General features: G+C 39.7%; 3 protein-coding genes across 3 annotated transcripts; 1 reads left to right on the top strand and 2 right to left on the bottom strand.

Annotated features, from left to right (window-relative positions):
• Positions 1-54: 54 nt before the first annotated feature.
• LOC112186712 (30S ribosomal protein S17, chloroplastic) lies at positions 55-738 on the bottom strand. Its single transcript, XM_024325212.2, has one exon. The coding sequence runs from the start codon at positions 652-654 to the stop codon at positions 193-195; it is 462 nt and encodes a 153-aa protein (XP_024180980.1). The 5' UTR covers positions 655-738; the 3' UTR covers positions 55-192.
• A 10860-nt stretch (positions 739-11598) lies between these two features.
• LOC112190599 (photosystem I reaction center subunit VI, chloroplastic) lies at positions 11599-13014 on the top strand. Its single transcript, XM_024330047.2, has 3 exons — positions 11599-11811; positions 11920-12046; positions 12692-13014. Exons 1-3 carry the CDS (start codon positions 11684-11686, stop codon positions 12869-12871), a joined length of 435 nt encoding a protein of 144 aa, XP_024185815.1. The 5' UTR covers positions 11599-11683; the 3' UTR covers positions 12872-13014.
• On the bottom strand, positions 12886-16228 carry LOC112190597 (rop guanine nucleotide exchange factor 12). Its single transcript, XM_024330046.2, has 7 exons — positions 15561-16228; positions 15342-15458; positions 15000-15154; positions 14841-14915; positions 14482-14754; positions 14056-14376; positions 12886-13904 (listed from the first exon to the last, which is right to left on the bottom strand). Exons 1-7 carry the CDS (start codon positions 15817-15819, stop codon positions 13479-13481), a joined length of 1626 nt encoding a protein of 541 aa, XP_024185814.1. The 5' UTR covers positions 15820-16228; the 3' UTR covers positions 12886-13478.
• Positions 16229-23539: the final 7311 nt, after the last annotated feature.

Raw genomic sequence — 23539 nt, 5'->3', positions numbered from 1 at the left:
ATCAGGACTAGAGGCATAAACAAATTCCATAACAACCCATCAAAATCACACCAATTTCAAGCACGAAAAAGCTCAAGCATTGCATTACTTTCCACCAAATTACACTAAATCCACAACATCATCACAAACACTAAGCACAGTTTCATTCCAAAATCACAAAACCAACAATGAAACAACAACATGGACCTCACTCTAAACCTGCTGAGACTCCAAAGGAATCCCAAGCTCCTTGGGCGCGTCTTCCTCCCCGGATTTCTTCTTCGCATTCTTCGGCGGAAGCGGCACGGCAATGAAAGTCTTGGTCTTGCTGATGGGTCTGCTCTTCTCAAGCTGGACCACGTCGCCGACCTGGAACTGGTTATCCGGGTCATGGGCCTGGTACTTCTTCTTCTTCCTCACCCTCCTCTTGTACTTTGGGTGAGGGGCTAAGCGAGTGACCTCCACGGCGACGGTCTTGTCGTTGGTGGAGCAGACGACTCGGCCTTGAAGGTACTTGAGGGCCTTGATGGGTTGGAGGAAGGTGTGGCGTAGTGGGGTTGGGAAGGCGAGAGAGGAAGCGGGTTTGGAGAGGAGAGTGAGAGGAGTAGAGCCATGGATGAACTGGGTGGAGAGCTTGGTGGGAGAGAAGGGGAGGAGTGAAGCTGTGAGTGACATTGTGAGTGTCTTTGGGATTTTGGGTGGAAGGGGATGAAAGGATAAGAGAGATGGGACGCGGGTCTCTCTATCTTTTGGATTGAGATTTTAGGAGTCCGGTCCCTTTATTATTTATAGTTCTCTTTACAATTTCTTCTTCTTATGGATGTTTGATGCATTTACACGATTAAACGAGTTTTTTAAAAAAGGGCTATCAAATCTTTAAATTTTTTTTTAGCTCTTTTAGCTCAAACTGACTGGGTGGGTGTGTTACTAGATATGTAAATGGACCGGATTTTGATCCGGACCTGCTCCAGATCCGTGACTATTGGACGGGTTTGGATCGAACATTTTGATATGTTGATTCGTTAATGATCCGAATCCGTTAACCCGTTTAATAAACGGATCGGATTTGAATTTAAGTCGATCCGATCCGTTAATGATTAGACCCATTTTCGTAATAATAAAATATTATTTTTTATTAATATATTATTATTTTTTTAAAATATAAAATATAATGTAATTTTACTTTTGGTGATACTCTTCAGTCTTCGTGTAGATCATATTATTTTAATATTTTATTAATATCTTATGAGATATCATGATATAAATTTAATATTACTATTTAAAATTTAAAAATATTTGAAATTATAAACGGATCAGGTATCTGTTAATCCGACGGATACGGATTTGGATCGAGGTATCAATGATCCGCTAGGTTAACGAAGCGGGTTTGGATTGAATTTTTTTTCCAGTAAACGGATTTGGATTTAGGTCGATCCGATCCAAACCCGGTCCATTTACAGGCCTATGTGTTACTAACTTGCTAACGTAATCGAGGTAGCTTGCTATCTCACCTCCCATAAAAAAAAAAAAAAAAAAAGCTAAAATCATTTTACCACCATGCATGAACTTTACACTTAAAATCGATTGTGCCCCCAAACTTCTAATTTAATCACATGTGCCCTTGTACTCTCCAATTTAGTCAATTATGGCTAATCATTCACTAATCTATCAATTTATTCATATAATGTTGTCCACTCAAACTAGTTTTTAGTTTTTAATCATGCAAGAAACACAGTATTCACATGATCAAGGCTTAAAATTAACCCTATGCATTAGTAAGTTATATTTTATAAGTTAATTTTAATTCATTTTACCGTCTCAAACTTTATGCCTAAAATAGTCTGTGCCCCTGAACTTTTAATTTAATCACATATGCCCTTATACTCTCTAATATGATCAATCATAATCATTAGTAAACTAATTCCTTAATTTCTTTATAAATTAGTCACAATGCTTAGGGTGACAAATAAAATATAACTAATAAATTCACCCATTTATAAGTTATATTTTATTTGTCACTTTTCCAATATGAGATATTTGCTTTCCAACACGTCCCCTCACGTGCAACCTCTGCACTTGAAATTAATTAACAATCCAATTCCCACATTGGAAATTGGGACACAAGTCTCATATTCACCCACTTATAAGTTATATTTTATTTGTCACTTTTCTAATATGAGATCTTTCATTTCCAACATGCTCCCTCACGTGCAACTAGACCTGTAAATGGACCGGATTTTGATCCGGACCCGCTCCAGATCAATGACTTTTGGACGGGTTTGGATCGAACATTTTGATCCGTTAATGATCCGAATCCGTTAACCCGTTTAATAAACGGATCGGATTTGGATTTAGGTCGATCCGATCCGTTAATGATTCGACCCGTTTTAGTAATAATAAAATATTATTTTTTATTAATATATTATTATTTTTTTAAAATATAAAATAAAATATAATTGTATTTTTGGTGATACTCTTCATGTAGATCATATTATTTTAATATTTTATTAATATCTTATGAGGTATCATGATATAAATTTAATATTACTATTTAAAATTTAAAAATATTTGAAATTATAAACGGATCGGATTAACGGATCGGGTATCCGTTAATCCGACGGATACGGATTTGGATCGAGGTATCAATGATCCGCCGGGTTAACGGAGCGGGTTTGGATCGAATTTTTTTTTTAGTAAACGGATTTGGATTTAGGTCGATCCGATCCAAACCCGGTCCATTTACAGGCCTACGTGCAACCTTAGTACTTGAAACTAATTAACAATCCAATTCACATATTAGAAATTAGGACACAAGTCTCATATTGGAGACTTGGCCAATATAACAATCCAAGGCCCACATCCTAACTCTAGGTCTGCACTTGAAATTAATTAACAATCCAATTCCCACATTAGAAATTGGGACACAAGTCTCCAATGAGACTTGGCCAATATAACAATCCAAGGCCTACATCCTAATTCTAGGTTTACACTTGAAATTAATTAACAATTCAATTCCCACATTAGAAATTGGGACACAAGTCTCATATTGGAGACTTGACCAATATAACAATCCAAGACCCACATCCTAACTCTAGGTCTGCACTTGAAATTAATTAACAATCTAATTTCCACATTAGAAATTGGGACACAAGTCTCATATTGAAGACTTGGCCAATATAACAATCCAAGGCCCACATCGGACACTTGGTAACAATTCAATCAGAATTTTTCGATGGCAATATAAGGAACTCAAATTCGAGCCTATGATAATTGAAGACGTAATTGGAGAGGGACCCGCTCTGATATCATGTTAAACAGAGACAAACGTGGCCCGTGACCCATCATTGTACCGATAATGTCCCAACTTAACCACCCGTTAGGTGTTGGTTTTTAATCACAAAATGCCTTGGTACAATTAGGTGTGATTTACCCACTTATAAGTTATATTTTATTTGTCACTTTTCCAATATGAGATCTTTCCTTTCCAACAATTTGTCACTAAAGTTTGTCTCATTGATGGACGATGATGAAATCGCCTTACTTGAGATTACACTGAGGATCATCAAGAACAAAATTGGTGAGCACTAGAGCTCGCACACCTTTGCTGACGATGTGTCGACAAAAGCTTCCCACAAAAACATAAATGCACATTTTCCCACAAAGATGGTATTTGTAGAAGCCTCTCATAATAGAAGTCAACAAAAAAAAGGAAGCACGTATGTCGATGAAACTTTCGTCGCCAAAAGACTTCAATAACAACCAAAAGACTCCATAGTGTTTAATTTTTAGACTTCAATTAAATTTTCTCTATAAATTCTTGCTTCTAAGCAATAACATTTCTAGCTACTTGTTGGCGAAATGGTTTATTACTTTTAGATAAAACTCTTCTTTAATATCATTTTTTACTTTTGCAAGATTGAAAAAGTGAGGCCATGAAAAAGTAAAAAGATTATGATTTCAAATGATTTGCTAACTTTTGGTCTCGATCAAATATTGTAAATATGAGAGCTTTCTAATGAGAACCACTAAAATGAGGTCTAGTTGATGTTTGATATTCATATGTAGATCATTTATGCAAATTTTCAATTAAATTGAAATCGTTAAGGCATTCATAATCGTGATTTATCAGTTATGAACATGAACGGTTCATGTTTGACAGATTTGGTCTGTTTATTGATTTGATCTAGTTTGGTACCTTAACAATTAGTAATTTGGAAGAAAATTTTCAAAAGTAATCTACTCATGCATACATAAACATCGAACTGTTGATTTCCTGTAACGTAATTAAAAAGTAAGTCTTCTAAATCGTTGATTATAAAGACCTTATTAAAGTTGTTGATTAGAAAGTCCTCAATCCTCGAAACATACCCATTATAAAAACACAACATATTGTTTTCCATTAACTATTTGCACCGTACTTATTTTTGTTGAAAGAATATCGATTTAGTGTGCCTTATCAAACTAGGAGTAGAAATAGGAGAGAAGGTTCTAGATTTCCCAATCCTATACGGATTGGTGTTCCTTGTAACATTAGAACTAGTACTTTGTATTCCCTATATATAGGGGTCCTATTCTCAATAATATGACACACAATTCTCTCTACAATTTCTCTCGAATCTCTTTTTCCTTAAACACGTTATCAGCACGACTCTAACCACAAAACAGAAAACCAAAACTCATTCACAAAGTAGCCCCTAGCCTGAGCTAGCCCAGCCTTCGCTGCAGCCCACTCGCCCGTGCGTTTTCAACCTTGCACAGCAGCCCCTGCTGCCCCTCCCTGCAGCCATGCGTTCCAGCCTACTGCCAACGAAGCATCCCTGCTGTGCAAACAAGCCAACGCACACCGACTGCATCTTTTTCCCTTTCCTGTGCACATCCGTCTTATTGCAAGCCTCGAAACGTCTAGTTCGGAAGCTCAGATCGAAACTTCATCAAAGTTGTTCGTCTCTGTCTCTTCCATCTAACCTCCAAATTTCAGCCTTATCGGAGTTATATTGAGATCTGTACACCAATCGAGGTACAAGATGTTCAGAACAGAATCTGCTCCGAATTTTCAACAAGTAAGTTTTTAAATTAAAGTTCATGTTTTCCGAATTTTAATTTCTACTTCTTTTTCTTCGGGGACTTGCAACCTCCCTTCTTCTACATCCCACCTTTCTTATAACGTGGGTTCGATTCTTCAAAAGCGGAATCGTGGGGATTCACGCAATTAACGAACTAAGAGCGTTCTTAAGACTTCGGACTAAGAGCGTCCGTAAGCATCGATTTATGACCATATAATAAACATCATTGTTTCGGTCTAATCCAATCATTCTTGGAAATCGATTTCTTGGTAGCATAGCTCGGAAATCTTATTATTTATTAGTTGTCGTGGAAGTTTTAACTCCGAAACTAATATATTTCTTCTTCTTGTTTTCAGGATGTCGAAGCCGAAGCTTGACTTTCATATCCTTGACTCAACTGGCTCGGAATATCATAGTTGGGTCACGGATGTTGAGAACCATCTCACTTCAAAAGGGATCCTACCCGTAATTCAAGCACCAAATCCCGACCTCTTATTTGAGTGTACGGCTACAAATAATGCCACCGCTCTCATCCTGATGAGACGCCACATGGATAAATCACTCCGATTGGAGTACATGGCAATCAAGGATGCTAGGGAATTATGGGTTGCGCTAGAAGAGCGATTTGGAAACGTCAAGAATACCCTCCTCCCTGACTTGAGAGTTCAATGGGGCAATCTACGATTCGCCGACTTCAAGTCTGTAGCTGAATATAATTCAGAAGTTCTATGCCTCAAAACCATGTTGGGGTTCTGTGGACAACCTGTCACAGAGCAAGAACTAATTGAGAAAACTCTCTCCACCTTTCCCGTCTCAGCTATTTTGCTATCAAAGCAATATCGAACAGAATTCAACACTGGACGGATCACGAGGTTTCATCAGCTAATTAATATCATGTTTGTAGCTGAAAAACATGATAATATCCTCGTGAAGAATTATAATTCAAGGCCTATAGGAACTAAGAGTGTTCAAGAGGCGAATTATAATCATGCACCCAAAGGAGGGCGCAAGGAGCGGAACCCTAAAAATAAGGGACACAACGGATGTTTTGGTCCATATAACTGCCCTACGAAGGAAGGTAATCGTTAGAATGAAGGACGAACACGTGGCAACACATGGCAACGTGGGAGAGGAGGCCGTGGGGCTCTAGGACATGGAGGAGACGTCCAAGACCGTGGGAATGGCGCCAATTCTTCTAGGGGACGCCACCCAAGTGCAAATAATGCACCTCAATTAAGGGGAGGAAATCACAATGACATGTGTCATCGATGTGGATCAAGTGAAAATTGGTTCAAGCAATGCAATGCAAGCAAGCAATTAGCTGCGCATGCATTACAAGGCATATAGAGACTTTAGAGAGCATGAAGCCTATCTTGCCAAAGCATAAGAAGATGGTGATGATGCCAACGTCAATCTCACCATAGCGGACTTCAAATCTGACAAAGAATTGCACAAGGATGTAGCAGATTTTGATTAGTATAGTCCTTCATTTTATTTTCCAAGAATTATGTAATGGCAATTATGCCTTAAATCAATAAAATGACTTATTGTATTAACTCTTTCCCTTAGTTTTACTCAAGAGTACTTGTGATGTCTAGGCAAGGTTTGATCTGAGAGAACGGTTTTAAAAGTGAGCAACGCTCCACCAAAATCTCGCCTTACCTTACCTGGTCACAACTAAATTGAAATTACCGAACGGATTGAGTGACTACGATTTGTCTACGGTTTGATTTTTATATTGGATTAGATTTTTGGTCAAGAAACTTTGATGTAATCATTGACTATTATTAATAAAGTATCGATTTATTTTGATTCAATGTCTTGGACATATTTTAATTCCGAACTTTATTATTTTTCAATATGTTTCCCGAAGAGCTAGAATGCCTCGTGGATAGTGCTACTACACATACCATCCTTCGAAATAGGCAATTATTTCTATGGATGAAGCCATCTCGATCTTCCGTGACTATGATGGCTGGATCATCTCCATTGATTCATGGTAGAGGACCAGCCCAATTTATGTTGCCAAATGGCACAATTTTAAATGTCACCGAAGCTCTTTATGCTCCTAGGGCAGGAAGAACCCTATTGAGTTTTAAAGATATAAGAGCCAATGGTTTTCATGCAGAAACGCATTGTGAGAATGGACAAGAGTTCCTTTGCATCACCTCTAATGACTACGGACATAAAAATGTCTTAGAGAAACTTATGTGTCGATCTAGTGGGTTGTATGCAACCACTATTCGCATAATTGAATCCAATCATGTTATGAGAGATGATTTATGGGATTCTAACACATATAGGCTTTGGCACGACCGTTTGGGACATCTAGGTCGTGATATGATGATCCGTATATTAAAGACTTCACACGGACATCCATTTTTCAGAACGAAAAGAAGTAAAACTCGGTTTTTAGACACCGAAGGAGCCCCTGCGCCTCACGGCGCCGTTCACCCCAAAATCTGTCCATCCTTGGCCGGCGCCGCCATACCCCTGTGGCCTCAGGGTGGCCTTGACGCCACCAAGGCTTCTTTGTCTCCAATTTCTACTTCTTAAGTCCAATGTGACTTCATGGCTAAACCAAAATCCTCATTGGTTGTTTCTAAAGCCCATCATTCGTTCTGCAAAGCCTGCTCTTTAGCAAAATTAGGATCGAGACCATCCTATGCAAAGGACACTAAAGAAAATATACCATTCTTGCAAAGAATCCAAGGTGATATTTGTGGACCTATTCAACCACCATGCGGACCATATAGATATTTTATGGTGTTGGTTGATGCATCGACACGCTGGTCACATGTCCTGCTATTGTCCACTAGGAACGCTGCATTTGCTAAACTCCTAGCACAGATTATTAAGTTGAGGGCTCACCACCTTGATCATCCTATTAAGTCTATAAGATTAGACAATGCTGGGGAGTTTACATCAAAGACTTTTGATGATTATTGCATGTCCATTGGGATAGAAGTTGAACATCCAGTTCCTCATGTTCACACCCAAAATGGTCTCGCAGAAGCCACCATTAAACGACTACAAATGGTCGCTAGGGCTTTGGTAATGCGCACCAATCTCCCTATTTCTGCTTGGGGCTATGCAATATTGCATGCAGCTGTGCTTATTCGTCTGAGGCCCACTGCCACTCAACCCTTTTCTGCGTCACAGGATGGTGACTGGGTATGAGCCTGATGTCTCACACTTACGCATATTTGGGTGTGCAGTTTATGTGCCAATTGCGCCGCCACAGCGCACCAAAATGGGTCCTCAACGACGATTAGGCATTTATGTTGGATATGATTCTCCAACGATTATCCGCTACATAGAACCCTTGACAGGTGATCTCTTTACCGCTAGATTTACGGATTGTCACTTCGATGAGACAGTCTTCCCGTCGTTAGGGGGAGATAAGAACATCAATGTTCAACAGGAATGACATGAATTGTCGTGGTCTGTCCCCACTCTGTCTCATCTTGATCCCCGAACCGCACAGTCTGAAATTGAAGTGCGGAGAATTCTCGATCTTCAGAACGTAGCAGAATCGATGCCTGATGCGTTTTCTGATATCGCTAAAGTGACGAGATCACACATACCTGCTGCAAACATGCCTGCAAGGATTGATGTCCCTAAAATTAGAGGACATGACGCCACCTTAAGGGCACTTGAGCATGGCGCCAACGTCTACAGTGGTAGTGACGTTGTGGCTAGGCCCACAGCTCCCGCCAGGAAACGCGGGAGGCCCATAGGTTCAATGGATTCTCGCCCAAGAAAGAAAGCGAGTTTGACACAAAATAATCCATTAATCATCGATGTAAATAATCCATCTCATGAGAATATTCCAGATTATGGTTATGTCCAAGAGACATCATTGGGGGACGCTCCAATGTCAGAACCAAATTCCAGAGAATATGGAGATCTCCATGAATTACACTAGTGTACATGAGATGATGGATAGAAATTCTATGGCAATTGATGATGCATTTGCATATCATGTTGCAAAAGGAATTATAGAATATGATGATATCGAACCTCGCTCTGTCGAAGAATGTCAACGAAGAGCGGATTGGCCTAAATGGAAAGGTGCGATTCAGGCTGAATTGGACTCACTAGCAAAGAGACAGATATTTGGGCCTATAACGCAGACACCCCCAGATGTAAAACCTGTTGGCCATAAATGGGTCTTTGTTAGAAAGCGTAATGAGAAAAATGAGGTGGTTAGATATAAAGCCCGCCTCGTGGCGCAAGGTTTCTCACAACGCCCTGGAATCCACTACGAGGAGACATATTCTCCCGTAATGGACGTTATAACGTTCCGCTACCTTGTCAGTTTGGTAGTTTCCGAAAAACTTGACATGCAACTTATGGATGTGGTTACAGCATATCTCTATGGGGATCTAGATTCAAAGATATATATGAAGGTTCCATATGGACTTCAATTACCCAAATCAAGTGGTTCTAAACCACGGAGCGCGTTGTCAATAAGATTAAAACGCTCACTATATGGATTAAAACAATCCGGAGGGATGTGGTATAACCGTCTAAGTGACTACTTGATTGGGAAGGGATATATTAATAATGAAATATGCCCATGTGTGTTCATTAAAAGAACAAGTTCCGGATTTGCAATCGTAGCAGTTTATGTCGATGACATGAACCTAATTGGAACTCTAGATGAGTTAAAGGAAACTGCTAAATACTTGAAATCCGAATTTGAGATGAAAGATCTTGGGAAAACACGGTTTTGTCTCGGTTTAGAACTCGAGCACCGTAGTGATGGGATTTTGATCCATCAGTTTGCATATACTCAGAAAATCTTAAGGCGCTTTAATGAAGGTAAAGCAAAGCCTGTAAGTACTCCCATGATCAGTCGTAGTCTTGAGCCAGGAAAAGATCCGTTTCGTCCAAAGGATGAGGACGAAGAGCTATTAGAGGCAGAAGTGCCCTATTTAAGTGCAATAGGCGCATTATTGTACTTAGCTCAATGCACAAGACCAGACATCTCATTTGCAGTGAACTTGTTAACTAGACATAGCTCTGCGCCAACACGTCGCCATTGGATTGGTGTAAAGACAATCTTTCGATACCTAAGGGGTACGATTGATATGGGCCTATTTTATCCCTACAGAGAGAAGAGGAATGACGGAAGAATGGGATCGTACCCCATTAGGCATGGAGCCACTGTCCACCATGACAAGGTGGCTGACCATGTTGCCGCCAACGCCGTCACCACCACCAGGGGTGGCCGACCTCACCCTATCCCCCTCTATCAAAACGACAATGATGTCTTGATGGGTTTTGCTGATGCAGGGTACCTCTCTGACCCTCACAAACGTCGCTCCCAAACGGGTTATATCTTTACCATGGGAAGCACTGCGATATCTTGGAGGTCTACGAAACAGACTCTTGTTGCTACTTCCTCAAATCATGCAGAGATTATTGCTCTACATGAAGCCGTGCGTGAATGCATATGGCTAAGGTCTGTAATTAGACATATTCAAGGAAGTTGTGGTTTGAAGTCTACCATAGATGAACCTACATGCATTTATGAGGATAATGCAGCTTGTATTGAGCAAATGAAGTTAGGTTTCATCAAGGGTGACAACACCAAGCATATATCGCCTAAATTCTTTTATAATCAGCAACAACAAGCACTTCTAAAGATTGAAGTGAATCAAATCCGATCAGAGGAAAATGTAGCGGACTTATTCACTAAGTCGTTACCTAAATCCACCTTCGAGAAACATGTAAGGAACATCGGATTGAGAAAGTTATCTGAACTCCCACGATTGTAGCAATCAGGGGGAGATATCGACATCAGGGGGAGTTATGATGTCTACATGTTCGATCTCGAAGAGTGAAGGACGTGTTGTGCTCTTTTTGTCCTTCGACCAGGGTTATTTTTGTCCCACAGGGTTTTTGTTACCTGACAAGGTTTTTAACGAGGCAACGGATGAAGCGTCATCACCAAGTTTGAGCGGCACAAGGGGGAGTGTTGAAAGAATATCGATTTAGTGTGCCTTATCAAACTAGGAGTAGAAATAGGAGAGAAGGTTCTAGATTTCTCAATCCTATACGGATTGGTATTCATTGTAACATTAGAACTAGTACTTTGTATTCCCTATATATAGGGCTCCTATTCTCAATAATATGACACACAATTCTCACTACAATTTCTCTCGAATCTCTTTTTCCTTAAACAATTTTTTATTTATAGAACTATTTGCCTTCAAATTTGAAATTTTGGGATGATGAAATTATTTTTTATCGTCCTAAAAATGAGAACTACTCTATAAAGAAGGCACATTTCTCCTTTACTATAACATTTTATACTCAAAGTGGTGAAAGTGACTTCAGAATTATTCAGCCAAGAAGAACTACAAATATTTATGTTTAATTGATTCTGACCAGATTTCTGATTATCAACAAGGATAGGGTTATCCTGCTTCCACTCCACATGGCATCTCATAAGTGAAGCTCGATATCCTACTAAGCGGATCCATCATACACGTGTCATGCTAAGATCCATGCAAAACATCAAAAACCCAAACACACTCATCTCCCTCCCTAAAGTCCTTCGCAGCTGAAACAGAAAACAAAACTAGTACTTGGTCAGATAGAGCCAGTCGACCTCCATTAGATAAATCACCATGGCATCTTTGGCAACCTTGGCAGCAGTTCAACCAGCCACCATCAATGGCCTTGGAGGAAGCTCCCTCTCCGGGACTAAGCTCGTCGTCAAGCCCACTCGCCAGACCCTCAGACCCAGAAATGTCAGGTACTGAAAATTAGTAAGTTTGTATTTCCATGCATGAAGAAGAACAATGGTTTACTTATCTTCTCATTTTGAGCTTATTTGTTATGTGCTGGTGTGTGTGTTGGGTAGGAGTGGTGCTGTGGTGGCCAAGTATGGTGACAAAAGTGTTTACTTTGACCTTGAGGATCTGGGCAACACCACTGGAAAATGGGACTTGTACGGCTCAGATGCCCCCTCACCTTACAACCCTCTTCAGGTTCTCTATCTCACCACTTTCATTAGTGTTTAGATTTTAGAATCATTACATAACATATGTGTGGTGTGTTTTGATCCCAAAAAGAAAGAACCAAAAAAAAAACTAGGAAAAAATCATTTGTGTTTTGATTTTAGAATCACTACATAACATATGTGTGGACGTGTGGTGTGTTTTGATCTCAAAAAGAAAGAACCAAAATAATCAAGAAAAAAGAAGAAAGGAAATGTGCTTTCATTGAGAGTTGTACTCAAGACGGGTGCTCTAACCAACTGAGCGATGAAAGCTTTTGACATAAGTTCCCGATTTGCTACACTCATTCATAATTCAGCCATATTATCTTTATTAATAATATTTTAAACGCAGTCATCTATCTTTTTCTTACTGTTAATAAATTATAACACATAGGATATGTCTATAATCCTCTGTCATCTAAACTGTCTTGGTTGATCAATAGCTTAGAGTAACAGCCATATTAGTTTTGGTTACTAATTTGACCTAGTACTCATCTTATTTATCATCGTGCTAGTTAGTCAATTAATAGCTATGAAATTGAAGAAATGCTAACAGATACATGCATATTTTAGACTGAAGTTACTAGACATTGGATGACTAAGTATAACTAAACTGTAAACTATGCAACTTCAGAGCAAGTTCTTTGAGACATTTGCTGCTCCATTCACCAAGAGAGGGTTGCTGCTCAAGTTCTTGATCTTGGGAGGGGCTTCCACCATTGCTTACCTTAGTGCCACTGCCTCAGATGACCTTCTACCCATTAAGAAGGGCCCACAACTTCCCCCAAAGCTGGGACCACGTGGCAAGCTCTGATTTTACTTCTCTGGGATTTTCATCTTTGAAATATTTTCAGTGTATGTAATGTAATTGCTTCTCTATTTTTGTACTTGTAAAGTTTGTCTAATGTGGGAGTAAGACCCTTAATTGATTATTCAAGGATATCCTTTCTGGTGCAATCCGGGGAACTTTCTGTTTTAATAGATTATTTTTTGACTATGATTCTTCAAGGTCATTTGATATCAGATCTAAGGTTCTTGATCAGTTAAGTGAGAAATTTATGATCAAAATATTGCAGACTGTCTCATAGAATTTGTAGCAGAAATGCGTTAGCTAGGAACCAACTCTGTCAAAGAGAAGTCTTCAAAACTATAATTGATTCAGACTACAAAGCCATTTCTCTACAGATTAAATCATATGCAAAATGCTTGATATACACCCCCATTGGATTATCTCATTTTTCCCTAATTACAAAAGGAATGAAAAGAATGGAAGTAAGTAATCACAGCTCAAAGAATGAACATACAGGTCTGAAATTTACATCTGAAGGCCAAGAATTTTAGCTCTTTTATGTTTTGATATCTGTCGTTCACTCTCCGTTGTTTTTGGTTCTTTCTTCTTTCATTAATCCCTATAAATGCTGTTAGTGGCGTGCTGTTGGACTTCTCATTCCACCCAAGGTCTCTAGATATGAAATCTTCTTGTTGGTCACAATGTTGGCTAATTTCTGTATGTGTGGATGCTTGACCTCACCGTCTTCTGCTGCAGCCTCCTGTTCCTTCTTTGCCTCGCTGTCACCTTGATCACAGCCCCAACCCATGAAATCCGACAATGTCATCGAAGTCGGTGTCTCTGTTCCCCCATTTTCTTCTTTTAGCATGCTCCTATCTGGAGAAGTTGTAGGTGATGATGTAGTTTTTTCTATGAAATTGTGCCTTTTACTTACTGCTTGTAATGGATTATGCACAGCGTAATCTGCATAGAGTACATCTTCAATTCGAGACAACACAGTGAAGGCCAAGCTCTCTAGTATTCTTGAATAGCTTTCGAGAATAGCCTGCCCCACATCCTATGAAGCCAAGAAATAATCCTTCTTATAAGTTCATAAGCATAACCAAGTGTTACATGGGTACATAATAATTGACTACAAACATATTATAAGTACTACTGGGGAAAATGTGAACTAGTCTATAGAATCAAGAAGTCAAAGAGGCTCTTACCGCGTTGTATTGAATTTTACTTATGTCCAATGAAGATTGAGGGATTCCAGGGAACCTCTGCTTGAGAAGGAGTAAGATGGTCTCTGCCCTCTCTTCAAAGAGCTCTCTCTTTTCCAAACTCACAGCTGAGCCCCAGCCAGATTTCCCATCTTTTTGGTTCATCTTTCTCTTCCATATCACCATAGAAGCCTCCATTTTGTTTTTGAGGTCTAGAATTTTGTGGTCAGACGATAAGTCCATGGCACAAAGAAATTGGTCCGGATCAAAGAATTCGACTGTAATACTCCTATAGATTTGGTCACCAAGACTTGCCCTCCCATTCTACATAAAACAAAAAAAAAAAATCAATAGAGAACTTATCAATGGTCTAAAATTGTAATATTGTAGCATTTTAATGAGACTAGTTCTAGTTCCCTCTTTCTTTACCTTGGGAAGGGATTCAATGTAGTTTTCGGGAATCTCCATTTCTGTTAAAACTTGAGCATTTATGGCCATGGCTGCTTTAAGCACTTGGTTGACACAATCTTTTTGATACTGCAAGAATTTTCTTGCCGCTTCTGATAAACCATCTGGTGGAACTTTAGGAGTAGGTAGCCACCATTTGTCATCTTTTCTCTTTGCATTCCCTTTCTCCTTCTCATCAGCATCTTTGGATACATAATAGAACTCCTGATCGCCTCTGAAGTTATCTAGACAGTCCTGATTATTATAAGCTTCTGTTAGAGGAATATAATCCATGTAGATTAACCACATAAGACATTGACCATATTGCATTGAGGACATACAATAAGCATTGCATCAAGCTTTCTCAGGGCAGGAATGTTCATGAGAAGATCTGTCCGTTGCCGGGTCACCATTATCTATCAAATCAAAACACACAACCTCTTATCAAGATGATGTGAAATGTGTGCACAACGTAAGCGCTAGAAGAGATTAGATTGTACCTCCATATTGGATCCATCCTTGTTCTTCTGTTGTGAAGCAACAAACTCAACAATGTAATCGGTGACACTTAACAACCAATCTATTTCTTTTCTCCATCTTGCTTTCCTATCCGCAGACATGGGCTCTAGGCGAGTTTGCTCTCCAAAAACAGAAGCTGAATTGCAAATGGAACAGAAATTAATTGAGGGATATGGAATCAGAAATATATAATTAACCTTTCCAATAGAAAAAACTAATAATATGGCAATGCTACCATCTGAGTCTAATCAAACCATCCATATTTCATTTCACATGACCCTCTTAAGATTCACGTTAAAACTATTTGTACCACATTTACATACCAGCGAGGTTTGTGATGGCATTGGACAATGCCAAAGCAGAAGAAACGCCCTTTCCTCCGCCTGACATATCTTCACCCAAAAGCAATTTAGCAAACCTCTCCCTCATCTGTTCCATATCTGGATGAAAGGCCAAATACCAAATCACATAAAAACTCGATCACATACAAACTATTTGATCTCAGCTAGGGATTACATCAAACACCATTCTTGTCAACTCACCAGATTGCTGCTGCTTTTCTTTGGCTTCTATGGCAGCGGTGGCAGCTTCCTTCGTGCTCAGCCTTGGCTTGAGGCCTTTACCGTCGGGCTCAGTAGGCGTCTGACTTCCATCCCCACCATCTTCATCCTCAAAATCTAATGCTGTTGAAGTCTCAATGCTCAAGCTCTTGGCATGCCTTCCTGCGGTCCCATGAATCTCCCTGAGATGGTGCAACCTTTTCTTGTAAGTCTCTTCTTCGTCTTCGAGAGCCCGAACCATTTTCAGCTTTTTGAGAAAGACCTTTATAGAATGGACAAGGGAGAACAAGGCATGAGCGCTGCTGTTCAACCTATTGCCAGGGGTTGATGGAGAGGGATCAATCTTGTCGGCTAGCTGCAACTTTCTTTATTGTTTTACTTGCAGGACAAGGTAAAGAGAGAGAGAGAGAAAAAGCGTAAAAAAATGAGAAGTTTCCAACTGATCAAGAACAACAACAACCGTTTTTCTTCTTGTTGTGGGTGTGGTTGTTGATGATCGTTATCTCGTTTATTTTTTTCAGAAATCGGGGAAAGATGTATGTTCTTTGGGTTTTGGGGGGGATTAGTTTTCCTTTCTTTGATGTGGGCGTTAGTGGAACGTGGGGTGCATGTTGTGAGGGATTTGAAAGTGATGGAAAAGAAAAACAAATGTTTGATATTTTTGATGTTGTGGGGGGGGTTTTTGGATGGTGGAGGTTTTGAAATGGAGGTCAAACAGAACTTGAATCCCGGAAAGACAGAGGTGCAAATTTCTAATTTTCCAGCTCTCTTAAGTGGATGGTTCTGATGGGTCAATATTAGTTCCTCCATTGAAATTATTCATTTCTTTATATATGAGAAGCCACAGAGAGAGATAGAGAGAGATCTAGAAAAGGAGATTTGTTGAAAGATGTCGACATAGTGTGCCTCTACAAACTAGGGTTTAAGATTGTAATAGGAAAGTGTTATAGGTATTCAATTGTATTCGGATTCTCTTACCTTTTGTATACCTTGTAACTTCCTATATAAGGGCTCCTATTATCAATAATAAACACACAATTCCATTCTCCTACAACACATTATCAGCACTAGTTCTAACCCTAGCCGAAAAAGAAAAAAAAACCCCAAAACCCTAAACACAAAAATCAACCGCAACCCTCCTTGCCCACAAAAACCCCAGCTCGGCCTCCTCCCTGCAGCAAGTCTGCCTTTAGCCGCAGCCTGCAACCCCCACTGCCGCGCGCCTTCTGCAGCCTGCAACCCTCCCCCATGCGCACAGAGGAAAGAAAGAAGAAGAAGACCGAAGGAAGAGAAAGAAGAAAAAAAAAAAAGGAAAAAAGAGAGGGGACCCGGCCCAAGAAAAAAAAAAGAAAAAGAGAGGGGACCGGCCGGCCCAGAAGAAAAAAGAGAAAGAAAGAAGAAAAAAAAAAGAGGAAAGCCCAAAGAACAGACGGCCCAGAAAGAAAAAAAAAAACACGCCTGCATCAACACGCACGTGTTCTCAAGCCAAAAAAAAAATCATGACGTAAGTTTTTGTGATTAAAGTTGCTGCTTTCTTGTATTTAAATTCCTTTTATTTTATACAAATATTGGAATATATGTTGCCAAATGAGTTTGATATTTAACAAAGCGGAATTGTGGGGATTCACGCTTAACGAACTAAGAGTGTTCGTATGAACTAAGCGAATTACGAGTGTTCGTATGAACTAAGCGAATTAAGAGTGTTCGTGTGAACTAAGAGCGTTCACAATGCTTGGACTAAGAGCGTCCGTAAGCATCAAATTGTGACTATATTAAAACATTATTATTTGGTCTAATCTAAAAGAGATTCTTGGAAATTGATTTCTTGGTAGTATAGCTCGGAAATCTTATTGTTTTAGTTTTCGTGGAAGTTTAACTCCGAAACTAATATATCTTCTCTTCTTATTTTCAGGATGTCGAATGAACCTAGACTCGACTTTCCCATGCTTGATTCAACATACTCGGATTACCACAGTTGGGTAATCGATGTTGAGAACCATCTCACTTCAAAGGGAATATTACCCATAATCCAGGCACCTAACCCGGATCTTGTGTTCGTATGAACACCTACAAAGCATGTTCAAGCAGTTATCTTGATGCGACGCATATGGACAAGGCACTCAGATTGGAGTATATGTCGATCAAGAATGCAAGAGAGCTATGGGTAGCACTAGAAGAGCGCTTTGGCAATGTCCAAGATTCCCTCTTCCCTGACTTGAAGGTTCAATGGAACAACCTGCGCTTTCCTGATTTCAAGTCTGTTGCTGAATATAATTCAGAAGCTCTTCGCATACAGTCCATGTTGAGGTTTTGTAGACAACCTGTCACAGAGTAAGAGCTAATTGAGAAAACTCTCTCCACCTTCCCCGTTTCAGCCATTGTGGTATCAAAGCAATACCGTACTGAAGTCAATGTTGGACGGATCACGAGGTTTCATCAGCTTATCAATGTTATATCTGTAGCTAAGAAACATGATAACATACTCGTGAGGAATTATAATTCAAGGCCCATTGGAACTAAGATTGTTCATGAGGCGAATTATAATGCACCCAAAGGAGGGCGTAAGGAGCGGTACCCTAAGAATGAGGGACATGAGGGATGTATGGGCTCATATAACCGCCTTAACCAGGAAGGAAACCGCAAGTTTGGTGTGGATACACGTGGTGGTAATGCCACACGTGGGAGAGGGGGTCGTGGTATCCGTAGCCGTAATGGTGGCGCCATGGGTCGTGGTGGTGGCACCAACCCTCCTAGGGAACGCCCGCAACGTGCACAACGTGTACCTCAATTAAAGGGAGGAAACCAAAATGATGAGTGTCATCGATGTGGATCAATTGAGCATTGGTTCAAGCAATGCAAGGCAAGCGAGGAACTAGCTGAAAGATACAGGGCATACAGGGACCTGAGAGAGTAAGAAGTGTACCTTGCAGAAGAAGAAGAAGATGGTGGAGATGTCAATCTCACCATAGAGGACTTCAAAGCTGACGATGAATTGCACAAGGATGCAGCAGACTTTGATTAGATTAGTCCTTTTATTTTTCCAAGAACTTTTGTAATGGCAATTTGCCTTAGTCAATAAATGACAATTGTATTAACTCTTTCTCATGTGGCGGACCCAATAAAATGTGATGTCTAAGAAAGTCATTGAGATTATTGGTACTTAAGAGAGCCTCGCTCCACCAACACCTCTCTCTACTTTCCTGGTCATATTTGATTGGAGTTACCAAACGGACAGAGTGACTACAATATGTCTTACTTTGATTTTATTTTGGATTAGATTTTGGAAACTTTGATGTAATCATTGGCTATTAATAAAGTGTCAATTCTTTTACCTAATGTCTTGGACATACCTTAATTCGAACTTTATTATATAAGAGCCAATGGTTTTCATGTGGAAACACATTATGAGAATGGACAGAGTTCCTTTGCATCACCTCTAATGACTACGGACATAAACGAGTATTAGAGAAACTTATGTGTCACTCTAGTGGGTTGTCTACAACCACTATTTGAGTTATTGAATCCAACTATGTCATGAGAGACGACTTATGGGATTTTGACACATATAGGCTTTGACATGATGATCCGTGTATTAAAGACTTTACACAGACATCCATTTTCAGAACGAAGAAAAGTAAGAACCAAGAATTGGTTCGAGGAGCTGCACATGAGCCTCATGACGCCATGATTGTACAAAGACCGGCCATACATGGCCGGCGCCGCCTACCCCATGTGGCAAATACATGGCATTGACGCCATAAACTCCTCTCTCTAATTCTCAAGTCTATTGTGACATTATGGCTTAACCAAAACCTTCATTGGTTGATTATAAAGCCCATGTTTCGTTCTGTAAAGCCTGTTATTTAGGATTGAGACCATCCTATGTAAAGGAGATTGAGGAAATAATTCCATTCTTACAAAGAATATAAGGGAATTCTATGGATTTGATCAATCAATTTGCAGACGATATAGATGTTTTATGGTGTTGGTTGATATGCAAACACGCTGGTCACGTGTTGTGCCATTATCCACTCGTAATGCTGCTTATACTACACTCCTAGCACATAACATATGGCTACGGGCTCACTACTCAGATCATCTCATTCAGTCAATTTGACTTGATAATGCTAGAGAGTCTACATCGACAATTTTCGATGACTATTACATATCATTGGATATTGATATCAAGTATCATATTCCCATGTCCACACCCAATTGGTCTTGTCGAAAAGCTACCTTTAAATGACTACGATGGTAGCCCGGACAATGGTAATACGCACCAATATTTCCACTTGGGTTATGCAATATCGCATGCAGCTATGCTAATTCATCTACGACTCATAGCAGCCACTCAACTTTTATTTGCGTTACAGCTAGTGACTGGATTCGAGTCTAAGACCTCGTATTTATGCATATTTGAGTGTGCGGTTCATGTGCCAATTGCGCTGCCACAGTGCATCAACATGAGTCATTGCAACAAATGCATATATATTTGTTGGACATGAGTCTCCAACTATAAGTCCGCTATGTATAACCCTTGACAGGCGATCTCTATTTCGCTGGATTTGCGAATTGTCACTTTGATGAGACAGTCTTCCCGTCGTTAGGGGGAGATTAGAACGTCAATGTTCAACAGGAACTACAGGAATTGTCGTGGTCTGTCCTCACTATGTCTCATCTTGATCCCCTAAAAGTGACGAGATCACATATACCTGCTGCAAATATGCCTGCAAGGATTGATGTCCCCACAAGAGGACATGGTGCCACCCAGAGAAGATGGGTACTGCACCACTGCCATGGATGGTGGTATGGTGACGCCACAAAGGTGGCATAATGGCGTCATAGGCCATGAGTTCCGCTAGAGAGAGTAGGAGACCCATAGGTTCGATGGATTCTCTCCCTAAGAAGAGAGCGAGTTTGGCATAACTTGATCCATTGATCATTGATACTCAAAATCCGTCTCATGAGAATATTTTGGATTGTGGTTATGTCCAAGAGACATCATTGGGGGACACCTCAATGTTAGAACCAATTCCTGAGAATATAGAGATCTCTACGAACTACACTAGTGTACATGATGACGTGGGATTATTGAGACCAATGACATCGAACCTTACTCCGTTGAAGAATGCCAACGTAGAGAAAATTGGCTTAAATAGAAAGATGCGATCCAGGTTGAATTGGATTCACTAACGAAGAGGAAGGATTTCGGGTCTGAGATGCCAACACCTCCTAACATAAAACCTATTGACATTAATAGGTCTTCGTTAGATAGCGTGATGAGAAAAAGAGATGATAATCTCGCCTTATGGCGCAAGGTTTCTCACAACGCCCTGGAATCGACTACGAGAAGACATATTCTCTCATAATGGATGTCATTGCACTCCAGTACCTTATCAGTTTGGTAGTTTCCAAATAACTGAACATGCAACTTACGAATCTGGTCACTACGTATCTCTATGGGGATCTAGATACGGAATATAATGAAGGTTCTTGTGGACTTCATTTACCCAAGTCAAGTGGCTCTAGACCACGGAGCGTATTTGCAACTAGGTTGAAATGCTCACTAAAATGACTACTTGATTAGGAAGGGATATGATGATCTATGCCCACGTGTTTCCATGACAAGTTCCGAATTTGCAATTGTCGCGGTTTATGTTGATAAACATAATTGGAACCCTTGAGAGTTAAGGGAAACCGCTGAACACCTGAAATCCTAGTTTGAGAGGAAGGACCTTGGGAGAACACGGTTTTGTCTAGATTCAGAACTCATATACTGTGTCAATAGACATTTTTGATAAAGTCAAAGATGCACCATGGTCGTCCGTAGTCTTGGCCCTAAAAGTGATCCGTTTCGTCCCAAGGATGATGACGAAGACGTGTTAATAACAGAAGTGCTTACTTATGTACAATAGGCACATTATTGTACTTAGCACAATACAAGACTGAACACCTCAATTATTATGAACTTGTTGGCTAGACATAGCCCCGCGCTAACGCAACACCATTAGATTGGTATAAAGACATTATTTCGATATTTGAGAGGTACGATTGATATAGGCTTGTTCTATCCCTACAGAGAAAAGAGACGACGGAAGTGTGAGATCGGACCCCACAAGGCAAAATGCCACCTTCCGTGCTCCTCTTCCCCTCCATCAAAATGACAACAAGCATTTATAAATATTGAAGTAAACCAAATCCGATCAGAGGATAATGTAGCGGTCTTATTTACTAAGTCGTTACCAAAATCCAACTTTGAGAAACATTTGAAGAGCATTGGATTGAGAAAGTTATCCGAACTCCTATGATTGTAGCAATCAGGGGGAGATATTGACATCAGGGGGAGGCATGATGTCTACATGTTCAATCTCGAAGAGTGAAGGACGTGTTGTGCTCTTTTTGTCCTTCGACCAGGCTTATTTTTGTCCCACAGGGTTTTTGTTACCTGGCAAGGTTTTTAACGAGGCAACGATCAAAGCGTCATCACCAAGTTTGAGCGGCACAAGGGGGAGTGTTGAAGGATGTCGACATAGTGTGCCTCTACAAACTAGGGTTTAGGATTGTAATAGGAAAGTGTTATAGGTATTCAATTGTATTCGGATTCTCTTACCTTTTGTATACCTTGTAACTCCCTATATAAGGGCTCCTATTTTCAATAATAAACACACAATTCCATTCTCCTACAACAAGATTGTCTCTCTAATAATCTTTTGGTCAAGGAAAGGGAGAGAATTTAGTTCCTCACTAGCTACTGATCCAACAATTTCTTAAATCATCAGTACTCTCCAAGATCCAGTACGTGGATTACCTGCTTATACTGCAGAGAGTAATTTGGTTTTGAGAGTTAAATCCAATTTATGAGCATTGCCTTCTTGACATTAAAGCACAGCCTATTAAGTCACTACTAACCCACCATTTTGGTTTCTACTCGTGAATTAATCTACACTAAACAGTATTTAGCATTTTTTTTAACGAAGGAGATCAGCCCAATTTTATATGCCAGCAAGCAGTACCTAACGACACACCCCTATGAGATAGATAGAAAGCCGTCCTTTAGGACATATAAAAATCATATTCTAAAACAAATAGAACCTGGCATATCCAGAGTACACCCACATTTTAGAAAGTCTACGCACCATTATTTTAGCAAAAGCCTAGATTCTCAGAATTAGGTAAATAAAGATTTGAACCGAGCAACTAGTCTTTGCAATCTTCCCACACTCAAAAAAAGAAAAAAGTAGCCATAAGTCAATGTCTTGCACAAGCAGCTTAATTCTCCAAGGAGTTGAAATCTTGTTGAGCACACAATCAGTGAGAACTTTTGAGTCGCCCTCAACCCAAACATGAGTAAAATGATTTAGAAGAGCGGGATTTAAACTATCTCGAAGAGTAGTTACTTCAACAACAAGAACTCCTGCTTAACCAATTTATTTTAAAACAGCAATGAGTGGATTACCATCTTCATTCCTAATCACAAAGCCAGTAGAAGCCACACCATTTCTCACAGAACCATCAAAATCCAGTTTAACCTTATGAGAATTAGGAGGTTGTCATTCAATGTGAATTTTGGTTGTATTTGAGGAGGTGCTTTGTAATTTAGTTTGTTGTATTGAAAAAGGTTTAGCAATTATTTATATTTATACAAGACTTTCGCCTATACTATGTTCCATTACAAGACTATTTGTTGACAAAGGTTAACCTAATAACTATTTTTATTTTTATTATTTTCATGCTCAGTCAAGCAATTTCCAACTTTGAGATATTCTTTAATCATCCTGAAAGAGTTTTGCAATCTCGCTACTAGTCAAAAGACTTACTAACTTGAACTCATGCATGATTTGTGTCTTTTAAATCTAGGCAAAACTCCTTTGTATGGGTGATAATTATTAAGCACATCGCAGTGATCGCAGAAAAGGCTTCCGTTTCTGGTTTTGTCTTCTTCTTTTTTTTTGTTTTTTTTT

This window comes from Rosa chinensis, chromosome 2, assembly GCF_002994745.2.
Source record: "Rosa chinensis cultivar Old Blush chromosome 2, RchiOBHm-V2, whole genome shotgun sequence".
Lineage (NCBI taxonomy): Eukaryota > Viridiplantae > Streptophyta > Magnoliopsida > Rosales > Rosaceae > Rosa > Rosa chinensis.
This window is presented reverse-complemented; position numbering and strand designations above follow the sequence as displayed.

Coding starts and splice junctions, on each gene's coding strand:
- LOC112186712 (XM_024325212.2), bottom strand. CDS start 654: ATGTCACTCACAGCTTCACTCCTCCCCTTCTCTCCCACCAAGCTCTCC.
- LOC112190599 (XM_024330047.2), top strand. CDS start 11,684: ATGGCATCTTTGGCAACCTTGGCAGCAGTTCAACCAGCCACCATCAAT. Junction 11,812..11,919: donor CTCAGACCCAGAAATGTCAG/GTACTGAAAATT, acceptor TGTGTTGGGTAG/GAGTGGTGCTGTGGTGGCCA. Junction 12,047..12,691: donor CACCTTACAACCCTCTTCAG/GTTCTCTATCTC, acceptor ATGCAACTTCAG/AGCAAGTTCTTTGAGACATT.
- LOC112190597 (XM_024330046.2), bottom strand. CDS start 15,819: ATGGTTCGGGCTCTCGAAGACGAAGAAGAGACTTACAAGAAAAGGTTG. Junction 15,459..15,560: donor AGAAAAGCAGCAGCAATCTG/GTGAGTTGACAA, acceptor CCTTTCATCCAG/ATATGGAACAGATGAGGGAG. Junction 14,755..14,840: donor AGCTTGATGCAATGCTTATT/GTATGTCCTCAA, acceptor TATAATAATCAG/GACTGTCTAGATAACTTCAG.